The 17152-nt window shown below is 59.9% G+C and overlaps 1 protein-coding gene across 9 annotated transcripts; it reads left to right on the forward strand.

The window, feature by feature from the left end:
- Positions 1-282: 282 nt before the first annotated feature.
- PRPF40B (pre-mRNA processing factor 40 homolog B) lies at positions 283-17118 on the forward strand. Of its 9 annotated transcripts, XM_040978749.1 has the most exons (26): positions 283-318; positions 5881-5961; positions 6633-6776; positions 7066-7131; positions 7799-7826; positions 8064-8089; positions 8192-8302; positions 8571-8691; positions 8791-8815; positions 8966-9175; positions 9322-9451; positions 9536-9600; positions 9956-10120; positions 10201-10309; positions 10591-10741; positions 11279-11412; positions 11882-11996; positions 12144-12235; positions 15161-15277; positions 15460-15597; positions 15702-15797; positions 15938-16027; positions 16218-16392; positions 16619-16680; positions 16797-16940; positions 17026-17118. In XM_040978749.1, the coding sequence occupies exons 1-26, from the start codon at positions 316-318 to the stop codon at positions 17116-17118; spliced, it is 2691 nt and encodes an 896-aa protein (XP_040834683.1). In that variant the 5' UTR covers positions 283-315. The 9 variants fall into 9 exon arrangements, with proteins under 9 accessions (XP_040834683.1, XP_040834700.1, XP_040834709.1 ...); XM_040978766.1 differs by lacking the exon at positions 283-318 and having other exon boundaries at positions 5929-5961; positions 15938-16031; positions 16177-16392; XM_040978775.1 differs by lacking the exon at positions 283-318 and having other exon boundaries at positions 5929-5961; positions 15941-16031; positions 16177-16392.
- Positions 17119-17152: the final 34 nt, after the last annotated feature.

The following is a 17152-nucleotide window of genomic DNA, read 5'->3' on the forward strand; positions in this document are numbered from 1 at the left end:
CCTCCGTCAACGCCCGACACCCCGGGGCAGTCCGTCTGTCCGTGAGCGCCCAGCGGCGGGCTCCCACCCCGGGTCCGTCCGTCCGTCAGCGCCAGGCACCCCGCGGCCGTCCGTCTCTCCGTCCGTGCCCTGCAGCGGGCTCCGCCATTCCGGGCCCAGTCGCCAGCGCCGCTCCTCCACGGCCGAGCCACCGGAGCCCCGGCGACGAAGGGGTGCGACCCCCGCCAGCCACGCCCCCCGGCCGAGGCGCAGCCAATCGCAGCGGCTCTTACTGGCGGGTGGGCCGAGCCGGCCCAGCTGCTCGGAGGCTCTGGCATGGTAACGTCCCCGCGCGGGGGTGGCGGGGCCCGGGGTGGTCCCACAGCGCCCCCTGCGGCCCGGGCCGGGCCGGGGTCGGGGGCGGGCAGGCCGCTGGGGGGCCCGGGGAGCGGCGGCCGAGGGAGAGGAGCCGGGCCGGGGCCATGGGGGCGGGGATTGGGGGGCTGAGGGGCGGGGGAGGCCATGATGGAGTCTGGCGGCTGCGGGGACGAGAGTTGCGGGACTGGGTGAGGCGGAGGAAGGGACGTCGTGAAGGGTGTGTGTGTGTGTGTGTGAAGGAAGGTCGGGAAAGAGGAGGCGGCGGCAGGTGGTCCTCGAGACCAGGTTCCCATCCTGAGAGGCCGGGGCGTGCCGCTTGACGCACCCCCGGACTCAGCCCGAGGGGAGTCGGGGCGCCCCATCCTGGGGCCGCCTGGACGCCCCGTCCTGGGGCCGCCTGGACACCCCGTCCCGCCTTTGCAGGCATTGGCCAGACCCCGTGTGCCAAGGCTGCCAGCTCCTTGCAGGGCTGGGCGGGCCCATCGGCAAGCTCGTTGGACAGCTCCGTGTGACCTTGGGCCAGTCACCACTTTCTTTGGGCCTTCCATTCCTCTTTAAAACAGGGAAAGAAAACTGGAAGGAAAAAAAAAAGGTGGGGTGCGGTGGGGGAATGATATCCCAGTTGTTTCCACCTGCAAGATTAGGTGGTTCTAGAGAAGGTGTTTCCTAGAAAGGGCCAGTATATCTGGGGAGAGCATGGTCTTGGAAACAGGTGCCGCTTGGGGAGCACTGAAGAAGCATGGCAGGGTCATCAGCTGGTCTCCCACACTGCTCACTGGTACCTCCTCCGGAGAGATGGGGCTCCCAGCCTCCATCTTCCAGCTGTCATCGCTTCAGGGAGCAGGAGGGAGGCAGGCCTGCCCGAGGGTTGGGGAACAAGGTGATAAGAGATGTGTGTGTGTGTGTGGGGGGGTGCCTCTTCCTTGCTGGGGGCAGCCTGGTGGAGGATGGGAAGGCGCAGATTCCTTGGATCCCAAACCTGCCCATGTCATGGACTCTCTTGGGACCGAGGTCAGGTTCCCTTGAACCTCTGTTTTTCTCAAGTGGAGGTGATCGCCTGTAAGTTGCGTGTGAGGATTACATGAGACATGTTGGGCGTGAAATCTGGCTCTTAAAAAGCACGCACGAAATAGTGACTAGCTAAAGTAATTCCCCTTCCCTTCCTCCCAGCCCTCCATCTGTTCTTTTCTCCGTCTTTCTTCTGAATTCTCAGCTCAGGAATGTGAAGGTGTTACTTGTAGATTCCTGGTCACTGACTCAGGTGGACATGTGTTCCTTACGCCTCCCCAGCCCTCTGGGGACAGGCCCCCATTCCTGTAGCCCCTCTCTCACTTTGCTTGCTTGGGGTTCTCACCCATGAGTATCCTGAGACCCAAAGTTGTCCTGGTCCCCAAGCTGGTGGGTTTCTAGAGAGAAAGGGCACAACAGGGTAGGGGCAGCTCATGGACTCCCCTGCCCTTGCCCCCTGTGCAGCAGGAGCTGTCCAAAGAACAGTGGTGCCTAAATGCTGCCCCCAGATCTCCATCCGCCTTGAAGATGATGGTGTACTGTCAGCTGCTTAGTATGTAGGCATCTTCATGCCAGCATTTGATTCCAGTTCCCTTTTCCCCAGCAACACACACTACTGCCACACCCCCTCTCTGTCACAGCCTGTACCCAGCATTGAGGCCAACATACGGGGCCCATTGCACACCCAGCACACAGAACCCCACCAAGGTTAGGAGGGAGACCGCCTTTGATCACAGTGCTTTTGTGCAGAGCCTGACTAGACACCGGAGAGTGGTTTAGGGGGAAGGGATCATCCCAATGTAGGGGATCCCCCCTCCCCCCAGGGGGCAGGACAGGCAGTCTGGTGTGAAACACCCAGATACATGACTCAGTCTGCCAGGTAGCACAGCCTTCATCTTCAGGCACACAGACAGGTGGAAGTGTGTGTGTGTGTAGGAGGTTGTCATAAAAGGTAGCCTGGGGGAGGAAATATTGGATCATCTTGTATGAATTGGGAGGCAAGTAGAATAAAAGAAGCATGTGAAGGTAATCTGACAGTTCCTGTGCGGAGCAGGGGGAGTCCGGGCACCGAGTCAGGACAAGCCAGGCCAGGTGGGATGGGCTATTTGCTCCCTGAGAGCCTGGAGGCAGCTCTAGGCAGCCACCCTGCTGGGTCCTTCTGGGGGAACTGCTGAGCTGGCAAGGAATGTGTTGGGGTGAAAGCAAACCCACTTCCCCGGGGCAGGAACTGTGTGCGTCCAAGGGAGGAGGGCTGGGGCAGATTGGGTCCAGCCCCGGCCTCTGTCCATGACCAGCTGTGGAACCTGGGACGAGGGTGCCTCTTTGTCCTCCTCTCTTATTTAAAAAGACAAGGCTGTCTTGCGCAGGTGCCAGGTCGCTTTAGCTCTGACGTTCTGTGTTCCTTGAATAACCATTGAGCCACGTCAGTGTCCCTCAGCCTGCCCCGCTCCCATTTTGTGCCGAGTGTGAAGACCATTGCAAACATTTTTTTTTTTTTTTGCCCCTGCTGGGTGCCTGAAGGGGTTCGTGAGGACCAGTGAGATGGGGATAGGATGTTGGGGTGATAGTGACTAAGTCCTTGACCATTACAGAGCAGTAGCAGAGATGTGTTCTATTAACCCCGAGACTGACATTTTTCCATTACTGAGGTCAGGGGGCAAGGTTCTGCATTTGATGGGCTGTCATAACTTAATGGGCAGCATCTTTCTTTCTTCGTTGTGTAAGATGGAAGAGCCATCAGAGTAGCTATAGAGTTGTCGTGGACGCTGGCCAAAGAGGAAGGCTCAGGTGTGACCACATATCCAAACTCGAGGAGGCCGTGGGGACAGGCTTCGCTGGGGACCCGAGGGTTGGCAGATGCAAAGCACATGTGGGCAAGAGGAATGGGGTTGGCAGTCGACGCAGCTGTCCCGGGCGGAAGTGGAGGCTGAGGCTGGGGAGGTTGGTGTGTTCCCTGAGGGGCTGAGGCACCCGAGGGGACACTTTAAAGAGCTCGCCAAAGCTGCCGTGTGGGGGAGACAGTTGGCAGGCTGCAGCAGAAGGTCATGCGAGAAGGTGGTGGTGAAGTGATGAGGACTCAGCCAAGTGTTGGGAGGAGGAGAGAGGCGTGCTGTAACTCAGGCTCCCTCGCTTCCTCCTTCCCCCTCCCTCTCTCCCTCCATCTCTCTCTCATCAACACACACAACTGAAGGGGTGAGGGTAGGAGTGCCAGTTCCCCAAAATGGGCCACCCTAGGGCAGGTGGGAGGGGACCCAGAGATGGTTACCTGGGGGTTAGGGAGGCTCCCTATGCAGCAGGAGGCGAGAATGTGTGACATTGTATATTGGATTTCCTCCCATATTGATTTGCTTCTGACTTTGCCCGCTGAGGAAGAACTGTGGGGGCAGGAGCAGGTCTGAATGCATGGCCGAGGCAGTTGAATGCTGAGGAGGGGTGAGTCAGGTTGGAATGGGTGCGTTCCTGCCCTAACCCTTTTAGGAAGTGGTGAGGGACGGGGAAGGCTGAAGGCTGGGGTTAGGAAGTGGTCTGAAACGCCGAGCCCTGGTCACACAGGGGCCACTGGGGAGCTGCGCAACTTGAGCCCAGCGATGAGGCTTCAGCCAGCTCCCACCTTCCTTTCTCTTCTGCTCCCCCCATTTCCAGGCCTTGGCGTGTTGGGGCCTGTCAGCCTCGATGCAGTAACAGCTGTTTGGATAGGTAACAATGCTGGTGGGTCTTAGGCGTTACAGAGAGCAATGGTGTCCTCACCCATCTCTTGCGTACCATCTTCTGGCTGGCTGTGCCTGGCCCTCGCCCCACACTAAGTGCACCTTAGGGAGGGCTCTACAGGGAGACATTGAGCCTGCTGATTCTTATTTGTGACTGCCTAGTGCTCTGCCTGCAGTGGGTGTGTAATTTCATAGCTCTTCACTGTCGATTGTTGTGGCTTGGTTGGTCCTCCAAGGGCTAGTGTGTGGGTGCTCTGCCCCTCTGTGGCAGGGCTGAGGTGCCCCTGAGAAGAGGCGGCCTCCAGCAGCTTGGTAGTCCTTGGGCACCTGTTCTGGGGAGGGTCTCCGTTCGTGCATGTGACCCGGAGTTAGTTCTGCTTTGAGTGCTGTTAAAAGGAGCAAACGAGGCCTCTGCCCTTCAAGGTCCAGAATACGTTCTACTTCATCTGCTTTGGGATGCAATGAAGCTGGCACCATGCCCTTGAGTTTCCAGTACTGTGAGCCATAGAATCAACCTCCTTTTAGCACACATTTATTTATTTATTTACTTAGAAAGAGGGAAAAATAGATCTTCCATCCCCCAGGTCAATTTCCCACGTGGCCACATGGCCAAAGATAGGAGTCAGGAGCCTTTTCTCAGTCTCCCACATGGGTGCAGGGTCCTAAACATCTGGGCCATCCTCTGCTGCTTTTCCAGGACTTTAGCAGCTAGCTGGATTGGAAGTAGAACAGCTGGGACTTGAACCGGTGCTCATATGCAAAGCTAATGTTGCAGGCAGTGGCCTTACATGCTACACCACAATGACGGCTCCTAAATAAACCTCTTTGTAAAAGTATCCAGCCCTCAGGTAATTCATTAGAGTATTCAAAAGCTGCCTAATACTCATGTATTTAAGGTGATCCCAACCTGCTGTTTTTATGTAGAAAGTAAAATGAAAACCTTGTATATATGTCATATATATGTCATTTTGGCCATGCAAGGCTATGTGCATAAGATGCATTTTATTTTTATCGGTGGCAGATGCTTCAGAAAGTATTTGTTCTTCCCTTTGTGTTTTCATTCGGACAGTGTTCACCAGTTGCCTATTTTGCGTTAGGCTACATTGCAGGTCCCAGGAGTCCAGCTCGGGACGAGCCAGATGTGATCCCTGCACCCACGGACTCTGACCACCCTGTGTGGGGACATGCGTGTGCAGTAATGGAAAAGTTGTGTGCACTGGATGCCTAGCAGGAGCCCCTAAAGTACAGGCAGGAAGGCTTCTTAGAGTGAGTGAGCCCCAGGCAGGGACCAAAGGACAGGCTGTGGCCAGCCACTTGGTGTGTGACAACAAGACTAGGCTGCTCCAAAGCCTGCGCGTACATGGGGGAGGGGAGTGGGAGATGTCACAGAGAAGGGTGACGAAGAGGAGGCCAGGCCTTAGAGGGCCAGGGTCTTCTGTGTTTGGAGACGTTTTGGAGTGAGTCCGTGAGGGAGTTAGCTGAACTAGGAGCTTGGAGCAAGAGTCAGCCGACCAGGCAGGAGATGGGGCTCACAGCCCTGGGGGAGCTGACCTGTGCCCCTGAGAGAGCCGCTTCCATCTTCTCAGCACCCTGGCACTATGCAAGTCCCACAACAAAGACACCGCTGGCCCTGAGCTGGCACAGAGGGCAAGCTGCCCGGGGCCTGGCACTGTGGACGGTGGCAAGTTAGCCTTGCAGGCCCTGCCCTTGGACCTGAGTCCCGCTCATCCGCACTCCTCCGCTTCCCTCCCACAAAGCCCATCTCGGTGCCCGTCCTGGGTCCTATGACTTTTCTCTCCCTCAACAGTCGGTTCCCGATTCTGGTCCCCGGCCCCCAGCAGCGCCTGCCCCCTTCCCACCGGGGCCCCCCATGATGCCACCACCCTTCGTAAGTCTTCTGTGTTCCCCTGGGCTTGGCTTTTCCAGCCTGCACCCCCCGCCCCCGCACTCCCAGCCCCTGAGCCCCTGACCATCACGGCCTTGTCAACACGGTGTTGGTGTGATGACCGCTCTGCTGCCCTTGGAATTGGCTTGGGCACTGGGGTGACAAGAGCTGCTAAAGTTCTCAGTCCCATGGAGTTGATGGTTCCCCTTTGTCTCTTTTCCCTTGGGGCACCTGGGGCTGGAGACAGGAGGAGTGGAAGGGTGCGGACAGGGTGGGCTGTCTCTTTCCACCACTCCTTGCCTGTGTTCTTTAAGTCTACACAGAATCCAGGCTGGAGGAGCCGTGGTGGTCCTGAGGTGGAGGTGGAGGTGTGGGGGGCTGGGGGTACATGGCCACCTGCCTCCCACTCCTCATCGGAGGGCCCCTGGGTGTGGCTGAGCAGGCAGGGCTGCTGCAGGGGTGCTATGCCATGGCCTTGACCTTTGCCCTTTCCTCTTTGGGAACAAGTGTGCTTACCTCCAACCCCAGAGGTCCGCAGTGAGGAGGGAGGCCCTCCTGCCGAGGCCTCAGTATCCCCTCCAGGCCAACGGAGAGGTGGGGTGGGGTGGAGTAGGGGACTGGCTGCTTCCTGGCAGTGTTTCTCTGTAATGAGTTCTCGCTTTCCTCACTTCCAGATACCCCCTCCAGGGCTCCCCCCACCCTTCCCGCCAATGGGGCTGCCCCCCATGAGCCAGAGGCCGCCAGCGATCCCCCCTATGCCACCTGGCATCCTGCCCCCCATGCTTCCACCAATGGGGGCACCACCATCACTCACACAGGTAATCGTTCCCCTCCCTGGACCTTCAACAGACTCCATCTGTGGTACAGGGGGTGGAGAGAAGAGTGGGTACATGGCCATGGAAGCCAGTCGGAGAGGGGGGCACTATGCCAGGCCTGTGTGGATCTGTCAGCTGAAGGACTGGGCCACCTCATGGGCAAGTGAGAGCCCACACCTGGGGGTTGCTGAAAGTGCACCCAGCCCAGTGCTAGCTCAGCCCTCTACCTCTGACCAGGCCCCCTGCTCGCCTCCACCATGGTGGCCAGCTTCTGTCTTGTTTGCATCCACAGATACCAGGAATGGTACCTCCGATGATGCCAGGAATGCTGATGCCAGCAGTGCCCGTCACCGCAGTGGTGAGCACTGGGGGCTGGCAGGAAGCAGGCTTGGCCCTGCGCTCCTACGGGTGTGACTTGGAATTCAGGGGCTCCATTCTTTCCCTCTTCTATCGTATCCTCCCTGGTTCCCGGCAGCACCCCACACTGGAACCCTCCTCGCCATCCGTACTCCACTCCTAGGCCTGCTCATCCCGAAGGCACATCCCTGCTCTCTTGGTAGTGCCCATGCTGAGCGCAGCTCCCCTGTGGCGCACACGCATGCCCAGTCCTCCTCACTCTCAGAACCTGCACTGTGCACGCAGCACCCAGCCCCTGCTCACCCTCTTGGTGCCTCTGGAAGAGGTGGCAAGCACGGGGGTGGCAGCACCTCTCTGTACTGTTGCTTGGTGACTAGAGTCTGAGGAAGGGGTAGCATTTGGCATCCGCTGTGACAAGATGGGCATCAGGAGTTGACTCAACTGCATACTTTTTTGGCTTGAGAAAAACGAAGAGAAATGAACTGTGTGGATCCCTCTGGGAGCCCAGAGCTGGGGCCCTGGCATGGTGGGGGGCCTGTGAGGGAGCAGAGGCCCCTGGGAGTAGGGCACATGGATCCTGGCCTGGCCTGCTTCTCCACCCCCACGGCCTGGGTCCTGGGGGCCACTGGGTTTGGCCCCAACCCTTCCCCCTCCTCTTTCTTCGGCAGACGGCTCCGGGTGCGGACACCGCCAGCTGTGAGTCTTCTGGGGGTCTGCTCCCCCCCAGGCTCGGAGGTTGGGGGGCACAGGGGAGAGGGGACCGTGGACTGGAGGCCACCTGGAACCTGCCTGACGGGATGCCAGGGAGCCCGGGACGTTGCTGGGACCAGGGGGATCTTTACTGACTGGGGTCGGCAGAAGGGGAGGCATAGTTTGGGGTAAGATGAGGCCTGGGTCGGGGGGCTTAGCAGCTTCCTTTGGCTTCTTTTCTAGCTGCTGTGCCTGGGACAGGCCCCTTGGTGAGTGCTCCAAGCTCAGGCATCTCTGGGGAGGCGGGCTGGGCTGAGGGGGAGCAGTGTCAGGAAGGGCCTTTGATCACCATTCTGTGCCGGTCCCCGCAGAGGGCCCTGTGGAGTGAGCATGTGACCCCCGACGGGCGCACCTACTACTACAACGCTGACGACAAGCAGTCCGTGTGGGAGAAGCCCAGCGTGCTCAAGTCAAAGGCAGAGGTCCTGAGCCCTTTCAGCTGCCTGGCCCTCCCGTGGCCTTAACCTCCCCTCAGGCTACAAGCACAGTCGTTAGGATGCACCCCCCCCCCAGGTCCCCGAGGTCCCTAAACAGCACGCAGCCTCCCTCCCTAGCAGCTCAGCAAGCCCACCTTCCCGAATTGAAGCATAGCCAGGCCTGTTGCATCTACTCCTCGGGTCCCTTATTTCCCAGCCCATTGCTGGAGAGCAGAGGCAGCCTGCTGAACTGGCCTGCCATGTCCTCTTTCAGCTGCTGCTGTCTCAGTGTCCCTGGAAAGAGTACAAGTCGGACACAGGCAAGCCTTACTACTACAACAACCAGAGTAAGGAGTCCCGCTGGACCCGGCCCAAGGACCTGGACGAACTGGAAGGTGAGCGCCCTGCAAGTCGCTTGGTTTGGCCTTGGTGGAGGGGCAGGGACCCTCCCCCTGCTGTCCTGTGACTGACGGTGTCGTCTTTGCCCCTTGCAGCTTTAGTCAAGCAGGAGGCTGCAGGGTGAGTGACTTGTCCCTGTGTCTACCTCTCATTCTGCCTGGGCCACCTGGGGGGGGGGCAGCAGTGGACGCTGTGGGCATCAGGCTTGTGGGTGGAAGGGGCTCTCTCCCCTCTGTGTCCTATCAACACTGCCCTTTGGCTCACCTGCAGGAAGCAGCCACTGCCACTGCCACCGCAGACACTGCAGCCACAGCCTCCCCAGCCGCAGCCCGACCCCCCGCCCATACCTCCTGGTCCTGTGCCCGTGTCCTCAGGCCTCCCAGAGCCCGAGCCAGGTGGGAGTGAAGACTGTGATGGGTCGGAGGCCGCCCAGCCCCTGGAGCAGGGCTTCCTGAAGCAGCCTGAGGGGGGCCCCAGCAGGTAAGGGCTGCCCCTGCCAGCATTCCCGAGGCCAGCTGGCTTTCGTCCTCTGTGGAAGGGCAGCCCTGGGAGTCACAGGAGGGCAGCGTGCTGCTGAGAGTACAGCGCACCAGTGGCCCTGTGCCTGAATTCCTTCTGCCCTGCAGCGCTGCGAGCCAGCTGCAGTCCCCGCAGCAGGAGGAGGAAGAGGCCAAGCCAGAGCCAGAGAGGTCCAGCCTCAGTTGGAGCAACCGGGAGAAGGCAAAGCAGGCATTCAAGGAGCTGCTGAGGGATAAGGTGCGGGGTGGTGAGGCTCCCTGGGGAGGGCCTGCGGTGACCAGAGGCAGGCAAGTCCTGTGACCTCTGCTGGCTCCATCGCAGGCCGTCCCCTCCAACGCATCATGGGAGCAGGCCATGAAGATGGTGGTCACTGACCCCCGTTACAGGTAGGCCTGGTAGGACACTGGGCCAGGGAGCCCCTGAGAAAGCCCAGCTTGGCGCAGACCCAGGGCGTCATTGGGAGCCTGGGAGATGAGGGTCTGGTGCCGAAGGAAGAAATACTGGAGGGTGGTGCTGGTGGCGGGGGCATTCAGCAGTGGTGTCTGTAGCAAACTGAATGGGGAGAGAGGAGCTTGGGTAGGGCCCCAGTCTGGTGGTACCTGCAGGACCCCAAAGCCCCACTTGCATCAGGCTATGCTTAGTCCTCTTCCCTTCAGCCCCCTACAACCTGCTGTGCGTGTGGCCTGCATCCCGGACTGCCTCCTGCAGCCCCAACCACGCTCCCATCCCTCCCCTCCCTAGTGCCTTGCCCAAGCTGAGCGAGAAGAAGCAGGCGTTCAATGCCTACAAGGCGCAGCGGGAGAAGGAGGAGAAGGAGGAGGCCCGGCTGAGGGCCAAGGAAGCCAAGCAGACCCTGCAGCACTTCCTGGAGCAGCACGAGCGCATGACATCCACCACCCGCTACCGGTCAGCAGCTGCGTGGCCCGGATTGCGAGAGCCAGGGCTTGTGCTCCCTGCTGACTCCTCACAGCCCGTGTGCTCCCCAGGCGGGCGGAACAGACTTTTGGGGAGCTAGAGGTCTGGGCTGTGGTGCCTGAGAGAGATCGAAAAGAGGTATACGATGACGTCATCTTCTTCCTGGCCAAGAAGGAGAAGGTAATAGTCCCAGCTGGCTCCTTCCACCCCGGGCTCAATCCTGGGTTCGGTGTGGGCTGGCCGGTCCTCTCTCTGCCTCCCCAGGGTCCCCACTCCTGCCCTGGAGGCCTGTGCGCCCCATTGCTGCTCTGGTCTGTTGCCTGGGCCTGGGGGAGGAGGGAGGGAAGGCAGTGTCCTGGGTTGTCAGTGCCATAGCCCATGCCCCTTCCTCTGCCATGGCCCGCTTGGGGAGTCGGGGAGCCCTGGCCAGCGTGCCTCACCCTGCTCCCGTGGCTCCTCAGGAACAGGCCAAGCAGCTCCGCCGCCGCAACATCCAGGCCCTGAAGAGCATCCTGGACAGCATGAGCAGTGTCAGCTTCCAGACCAGCTGGTCGCAGGCCCAGCAGTACCTCATGGACAACCCTAGCTTTGCCCAGGACCAGCAGCTGCAGAGTGAGCCCCCTCGCCACCCCACTGCCCACCTGTCTGTGCCATCTGCCTGCCACCGCCTGCCTTCCTTCAGTCCCTATAGCTCTCTGGACTCCAGGACTGTCCCGGCTCCACAGCTAACATGGACATCGTATGTGTGTGGAGATAGGAGCCTGGGATGGGAATCGGAAATCTTGGGATGGTGGTGATCTTGACCTGAACAGCGCATACAGCTGTGGTCTCAAACCACCCCAGAACCGTGGGTTCGTGTGTGTCACAGTAAGCTGAGGCCACTGACCCAGAGCTTCACCCTCTGAGCTTGCACCTCAGACTGACTCCCGATTCCAGATGTGTCCCCCAGGGTCCCACATGGCTTCCTGTCACAGTTGCTGGTAGATGCATTCACAAGTGCTGTCTGTGACATGACATTGTCCTTAGGCAGTTTGCCATCTCCTTCCCCACCTGCCTCTTTTCAGACCTCTGGTAGCAGCAGCTGCTCCCGCGGAGTCCTCTCCGCATGTGGAGTGCTGGAGCCTGCTCACCGACCTCCCCTGTCCTTAGATATGGACAAGGAAGATGCACTGATCTGCTTTGAGGAGCACATCCGTGCTTTGGAGAGAGAGGAGGAGGAGGAGCAGGAGCGGGCCCGGCTTCGGGAGCGGCGTCAGCAACGCAAGAACCGGGAGGCCTTCCAGGTATCTTCGCTGCCTTCTGGATCCAAGTTCAGCCCTCCCTGAGACCACAGCTCTCCCCTTGGCCTGCCTCCTCTCAGCCATGCTGCCTGTTCTGTCCGCACCTGACCCTGGCCACGCTCCCAGGCCTGCCTGCAGCCCTGCTCCCTGCTGTGGCCCTGGGACCAGACATGTCACCACCTGGAGCTGCCGGTAGAGGGCACTGCTGGGCAGCTAGACCTGTCATTTCCTTTGTGTAGGGAGCCAGATGGGCTGAGCTTGCTCCCAGTGGGAGTCCTCAGCTGTGGGTCAGGAGACCAGCCCAGTCATGGGACCAGGGTGCTGCAGGCAGGTGGCTGGCTCCATGGCTCTCTGCCTCCCTTGCCAGCATCGTCCCTCCTTGCTTCCCACTAATCCCTCCCTCCCTTGGAGGTCTTTGGCTCTGCTTTCCTTCCTGTGTCACTCTTGCCATTACTGGCTTCTCCCTGCTCAGACCTTCCTAGACGAGCTGCATGAGAAAGGGCAGCTGCACTCCATGTCCACCTGGATGGAGCTGTACCCAGCAGTCAGCACTGACGTCCGCTTTGCCAACATGCTGGGCCAGCCGGGTAAGGCAGCCAGGCTCCCCAGCAGCAGACTGCTCTCCTGCCCTGCCGGCCTCTCCGCACCCCAGCCTGGTTCTGTCCTCGATCCCACCCCCAGCCAGACCTTGGGAAGCTGCCACCCGCCAGGCCCCCCTCCCTCCCTCCCTGCAGGCTCCACCCCTCTGGACTTGTTCAAGTTCTATGTGGAGGAGTTGAAGGCACGATTCCACGATGAGAAGAAGATCATTAAGGACATCCTTAAGGTGAGGGATGGGCACAGGCCGGCCACATGCCTGCTGGCACCCACCATGACCGCTTCCCTTGCCTGGCACCAGTGAGAGAGGGTGCATCATCTGTCTTCTGCTGGCCCTGTCAGCTGGCTTTCCCAGGTGGCCCTGGCACATTTCCTCTGAGCAGCCCTGACTCCCAAGGGAGAGACGTGAGGGAGCAGGCAGGGTGCTGTAGGAGAGGCAGGGAGGGACATTTATGGAAGATGTGCTGGTGCCTGCTGAGAGACAGCGGGCAGCGCTCAGGAGCAGGCTGCGGGCAGTAATGGGCAATCCTCAACACGAGGGATTCAGCATACCCCTCAGGACCCAGGAGACCAACTTGGCTGAGCTGAGGAGCGCTGGGGACGGAGTGTCAAGTGCCCCGTTCCCCGAAGCCGTGTGTGCCATCTCCCGTGTTCATGCTGGTGTTGCACAAGCAGGCCACACTGTCTCCTGTGAGTGCTGGTGCAGTGTCCTCAGATCACAGGAGAGTCCGCCCTCTGAGAGGCCCCGAAGTTGGCAAGTCTGGGTGTTCATCTTGCCGAGGGGAAAGCAGCACCTCCCCATGGTGTGGCGAGGACTTGCGTCTCTAGGGGAGAAGGCGGCAGAGGGCAGTTCTCACAGCCTCCCCATGGTGCAAGTGACAGTGGCAAGTAACGAGAGACATTGTGACTCACTCTGCCAACTCAGGCCCTGCCCTGTCCCTTGGTGCAGTTCTCAGGAAGGCCTAGGTGCCAGAGACCCACCTGGCACTGCTAGCGGCAGCTAGGAGAGCTGGAACAGTGGCACTGCCAAGATCCTCCTGGAGATGGGCAAGGTGGTAGGGGAGATCTTATGCTTGAGACAGACAGAGCCCCCATCTGTGGGTCTGCTCCCAGGTGCCTCCAGTAGCCACGCCTGCGCTGGCCCGAAGCCAAGAGCCTGGAACTCAACTCAGGCCCATGTGCATGGCAGGAAACCAGTTCCTTGAACTGACACCACTGCCTCCTGGCTCCGTATTGGCAGGAAGGTAGAGTCGGGAGCTGCAGCTAGGACTTGAACCCAGGTCTTCCACAGCAGGACACAGTCAGCTTAAGCAACGTCTTCATTCCCAGGCAGAGGGCCTGTCCCTTCCCCTCCTGCCAACCAAGACAGCTTGCATCTCTCATGTACGCTGGCCTTCTGCCTTGGTTTACTGGAAAAGTATGGTAAATGGGTAAATGTGTGACCCCAGGGGACAGTCGCTGGGAAGTGTGACATTGAGAGAAAGGAACAAGGCAATGGCTGGGTCTGTGATGAAACCACGGACCAGCACTGGGGAGCTACGGTTGAGCCAGAGGAAACCAGAATATTATGGGGAGAGTTATTCTCAAAACCAATAATCACCTTTTTAAAAAATTGATTTATTTCAAAGGCAGATAAAGAAATCTTCCATCTGCTGGTTCACTCCCTGAATGCTTAAAATAGCAAGGGTTGAACCAGGCTGAAGCTAAGCGCTTCTTCCTGGTCTCCCACTTGTGCAGCAGGGGCTCAAGTACTTGGGCCATTGTCCACTGCCTTCTCAAATGCATCAGCAGGGAGCTGGGTCGGAAACACAGGAGCTGGGGCTCAAATCTGCCCTCCCAAATGTGGGGCGCTGGTGTTGCAGCCCAATGCCAGCCCTAGTGACACTGGGTAATCACACTGAGAACTTGTAGTCTTGGGGTGGCTGTGTTTCCCTTGTCAGGATGGAGCCACATGGTGGTTGGTGCTGCAAGATGTTGTCCACACTAGGAACATTCCCCCATGTTCCCCTGTTTGGGCTCCTGCCTTGTCTTGCAGCCATGCAGCCAGACTGACTGACAACCCTCTGGCCCTACAGGGTGATGCAGTCAGGTGGAGGACAGAAGATGGGGGGCCTGGGACCTCAGAAGAAAGGCACTGTCGAGTGTCTAGGGTGTGCAGAGTGCCCAGTCAAGAGGGGGGTCCTGCAGGGAGGTGAGGAGCAAGGTTGCAGGGGTACAGCAGGCAGGAGTTCCACCGCAGCAATGCCTGCAGGCAGGGTAGAGACAGCAGCCCTGAGGACCCAAGCAGGTGCCAAGCAGCAGCCCTGTGGTATGGCTGTGAGGGCAAAAGGAGCCTGGGGAGGATTGGTGACAGTGCCCAAGGGAGTGGGGTGGGGGCAGCACCCGTCCTAAAGTGCGGTGACTCCTGGCTCGGAGCCCGCCACAGTCCATGATGGCTCTACAGGCAGTTCAGCATGTAGACTCCTAGCTGGCCTTTGTGCTGCCTTTCTAGAGGTTCCGCAGTCCAGGAGGGAGCCAATTGGGAAGATGAGTGCCTGGCACAGGGGTCCTGTCTGGGTGTGGGGGAGAGGCACAAGGGAGCTGTCTGGAGAGGTGGCTTCAGTGCCCTGCCCGACAGGGTTGGGGTGAGAGCGCTAGGGAGAAGTGAGGCCCTACCATGTGGCAAGATGCACTGTGGCCTGGTTTGCTCCCTCGATCTCAGCCGTTCCTGAGTATTGCTCGGAGAAAGCAGCTGCACGCCAAAGACCTCACTAGTCCCTGGGCACGAGTGGCGTGGGTGGGTACAGGACTTGCACACATGGGCTTTGGGCCAGGGTTGGAGTTCTTGCTCAGCATGTGTCAGCTGCAAGCACCCTAGTCTCTGTCCACCTGAGACACCCCTGGGACCTGTTGTTAAGCTCCGAACAGGGAGGAGGATGTGAGTGTACAGTGTCCAATAGGGTGGGGGCTGAGGCTGCACAGGATCACCAGGAAGGCTGGGTGGGGGCCGCAGCAGACACCTTGCCACCCTGTGGCTTGGCAACACCCCAACACAAGGCTGGGCCTGGGGCCGAAGGGCCAGGGTCTCTATGAGCATCCTGTTCCTAAACCCTGCACCTGCCAGCTCTGGGCCATGGCCGTAGCACCCCCGCTTCATGCGCTGCTGTGCCCACAGGACCGGGGCTTCTGTGTGGAAGTGAACACGGCCTTTGAGGACTTCGCCCACGTCATAAGCTTTGACAAGAGGGCTGCCGCGCTGGACGCAGGCAACATCAAGCTGACCTTCAACAGTGTGAGGGGCTGGGTGTGCGGAGCTTGCCCCTTAATCGCACCCAGAGTCCTGGAGTGTCCCTTCTCGCTTGCCACCCCTCACTCTGTCCCCAGTACAGCCCAGCCCTGACCTCCACCCCCTAGAAAATGGGTACAAGCCCCAGCCTCCAGGGTGACACCGTTTTGTGTTCTTTGTGCCTGCAGCTGCTGGAGAAAGCAGAAGCGCGGGAGAGGGAGCGGGAGAAGGAGGAGGCACGCCGTGTGCGGCGCAGGGAGGCGGCCTTCCGGAGTATGCTAAGGCAGGCTGTGCCCGCGCTGGAGCTGGGCACTGCCTGGGAAGAGGTCAGCACAGCCCCAGCTCCATCTCCCTTCCTTCCTGTGCTGGTGGCCGTGTCCTGATAGGCCAGGTGGGGCTGGGCTGATCAGCAGTGCTCTCCCCAATCAAGGTCCGGGAACGCTTTGTGTGTGACTCGGCCTTCGAGCAGATCACGCTGGAGTCAGAGCGGATCCGGCTCTTCCGGGAGTTCCTGCAGGTGCTGGAGGTGAGGCAAGCTTCTCTCCTTGGACCTGGCCCTAGGTCAGCTTGACAAAGCTCAGTGGCCGCACCCCTCTGGCAGAAGACAAGCCAGGGAAGTGGCAGGACCTGGCCAAGGTCCCCCTCATGCCCTGCCTCTGCTTCCAGCAGAATGAGTGCCAGCATCTGCATACCCGGGGCCGGAAGCACGGCAGGAAGGGCAAGAAACACCACCACAAGCGGTCCCACTCGCCCTCGGTGAGTGCCAGGCTGAAAGGCTGTGGACCAGGGCAGGCTCACCTGGGAAAACTGCATGGTCTCCATCACCATCCTGGAAGGGAGGCCTCAGGAACCCTTTGGCCCTGGGTCCTCCTCTCTGCCCTTCATCCTAGATTGGGGTTCCCAAGGCCAGGAGACTGCCACGCTGACTCTCGTGTTGCTGTGCCAGGGCTCCGAGTCCGAAGAGGAGCTGTCTTTGTCGTCTCTCCGGGCACCCAAGCGGAGGAGGCAAAACCCCTCAGAGTCTGGCTCTGAGCCATCGTCTTCCCTGGATTCGGCTGAGAGTGGGGGTGCTGCCCCTGGAGGATGGGGCTCCCCGTCCTCTCACCTCCTCCTTGGGTCAGGTAGGCAGCCTGCGACTCGAGGACCTTGGCGAGCTCTGGAAAGACTCTGGGAGAGGGTCCTGGGAGGGCTGCACCTGCAGGAGCAGGGGAAGCTTCCTGTCCCTACCCGGGTGAGAAAGTGCGAAAAGGAAGGGAAACTGGGCTGCCTCATGTCTATGGAGAGTGAGCGGGGAGCCAGGAGGAGCCCTTGTTCCTGGAGGAGCTCAGCGGGATTTTCTCACTCCAGATCATGGCCTTCGGAAAGCCAAGAAACCAAAAAAGAAAACCAAGAAGAGAAGACGCAAGTCGGTGAGTGGAGAAGGCACTTATACCTCAGGCCTGCTGTTCCATGAAACCAGCTCCAGCCACCTCCCAAGCTGCCCTTCCAGAGAGTGATGGCAGCGGGGGGCCCTGGACTCTTCCAGAACAGTCCCGAGAGTGGGACAGAGCCTGAGGAAAAAGCTGGCAAGGAGAATGATGGGAAAGAGGAGGAGCAGGACAAGGGCAGGGAGCTCCGGCAGGTGGAGTTCCCTTACCGCTCCCTGGGCTTCGGCATCAAGAAGGAGAAGGTGAGCGGTGGGGCCCGGCCCCAGGGCTGCATGCAGGCCTCCCCTTAGCGCGGGCCCCAGATGAGCTGTGCATTTGCCCCAGCAGTCAGGCTGGGACACGTCAGAGAGCGAGCTGAGTGAGGGCGAGCTGGAGAGGCGGCGGCGGGCACTCCTGCAGCAGCTGGACGACCACCAGTGACGGAATGGGCCATGCTGCCTCGGCTCAGTGGGCT

The sequence above is a fragment of the Ochotona curzoniae genome, unplaced genomic scaffold, assembly GCF_017591425.1.
Source record: "Ochotona curzoniae isolate NIBS_2020 unplaced genomic scaffold, NIBS_Ocur_1.0 contig_1014, whole genome shotgun sequence".
Classification (NCBI taxonomy): Eukaryota; Metazoa; Chordata; class Mammalia; order Lagomorpha; family Ochotonidae; genus Ochotona; species Ochotona curzoniae.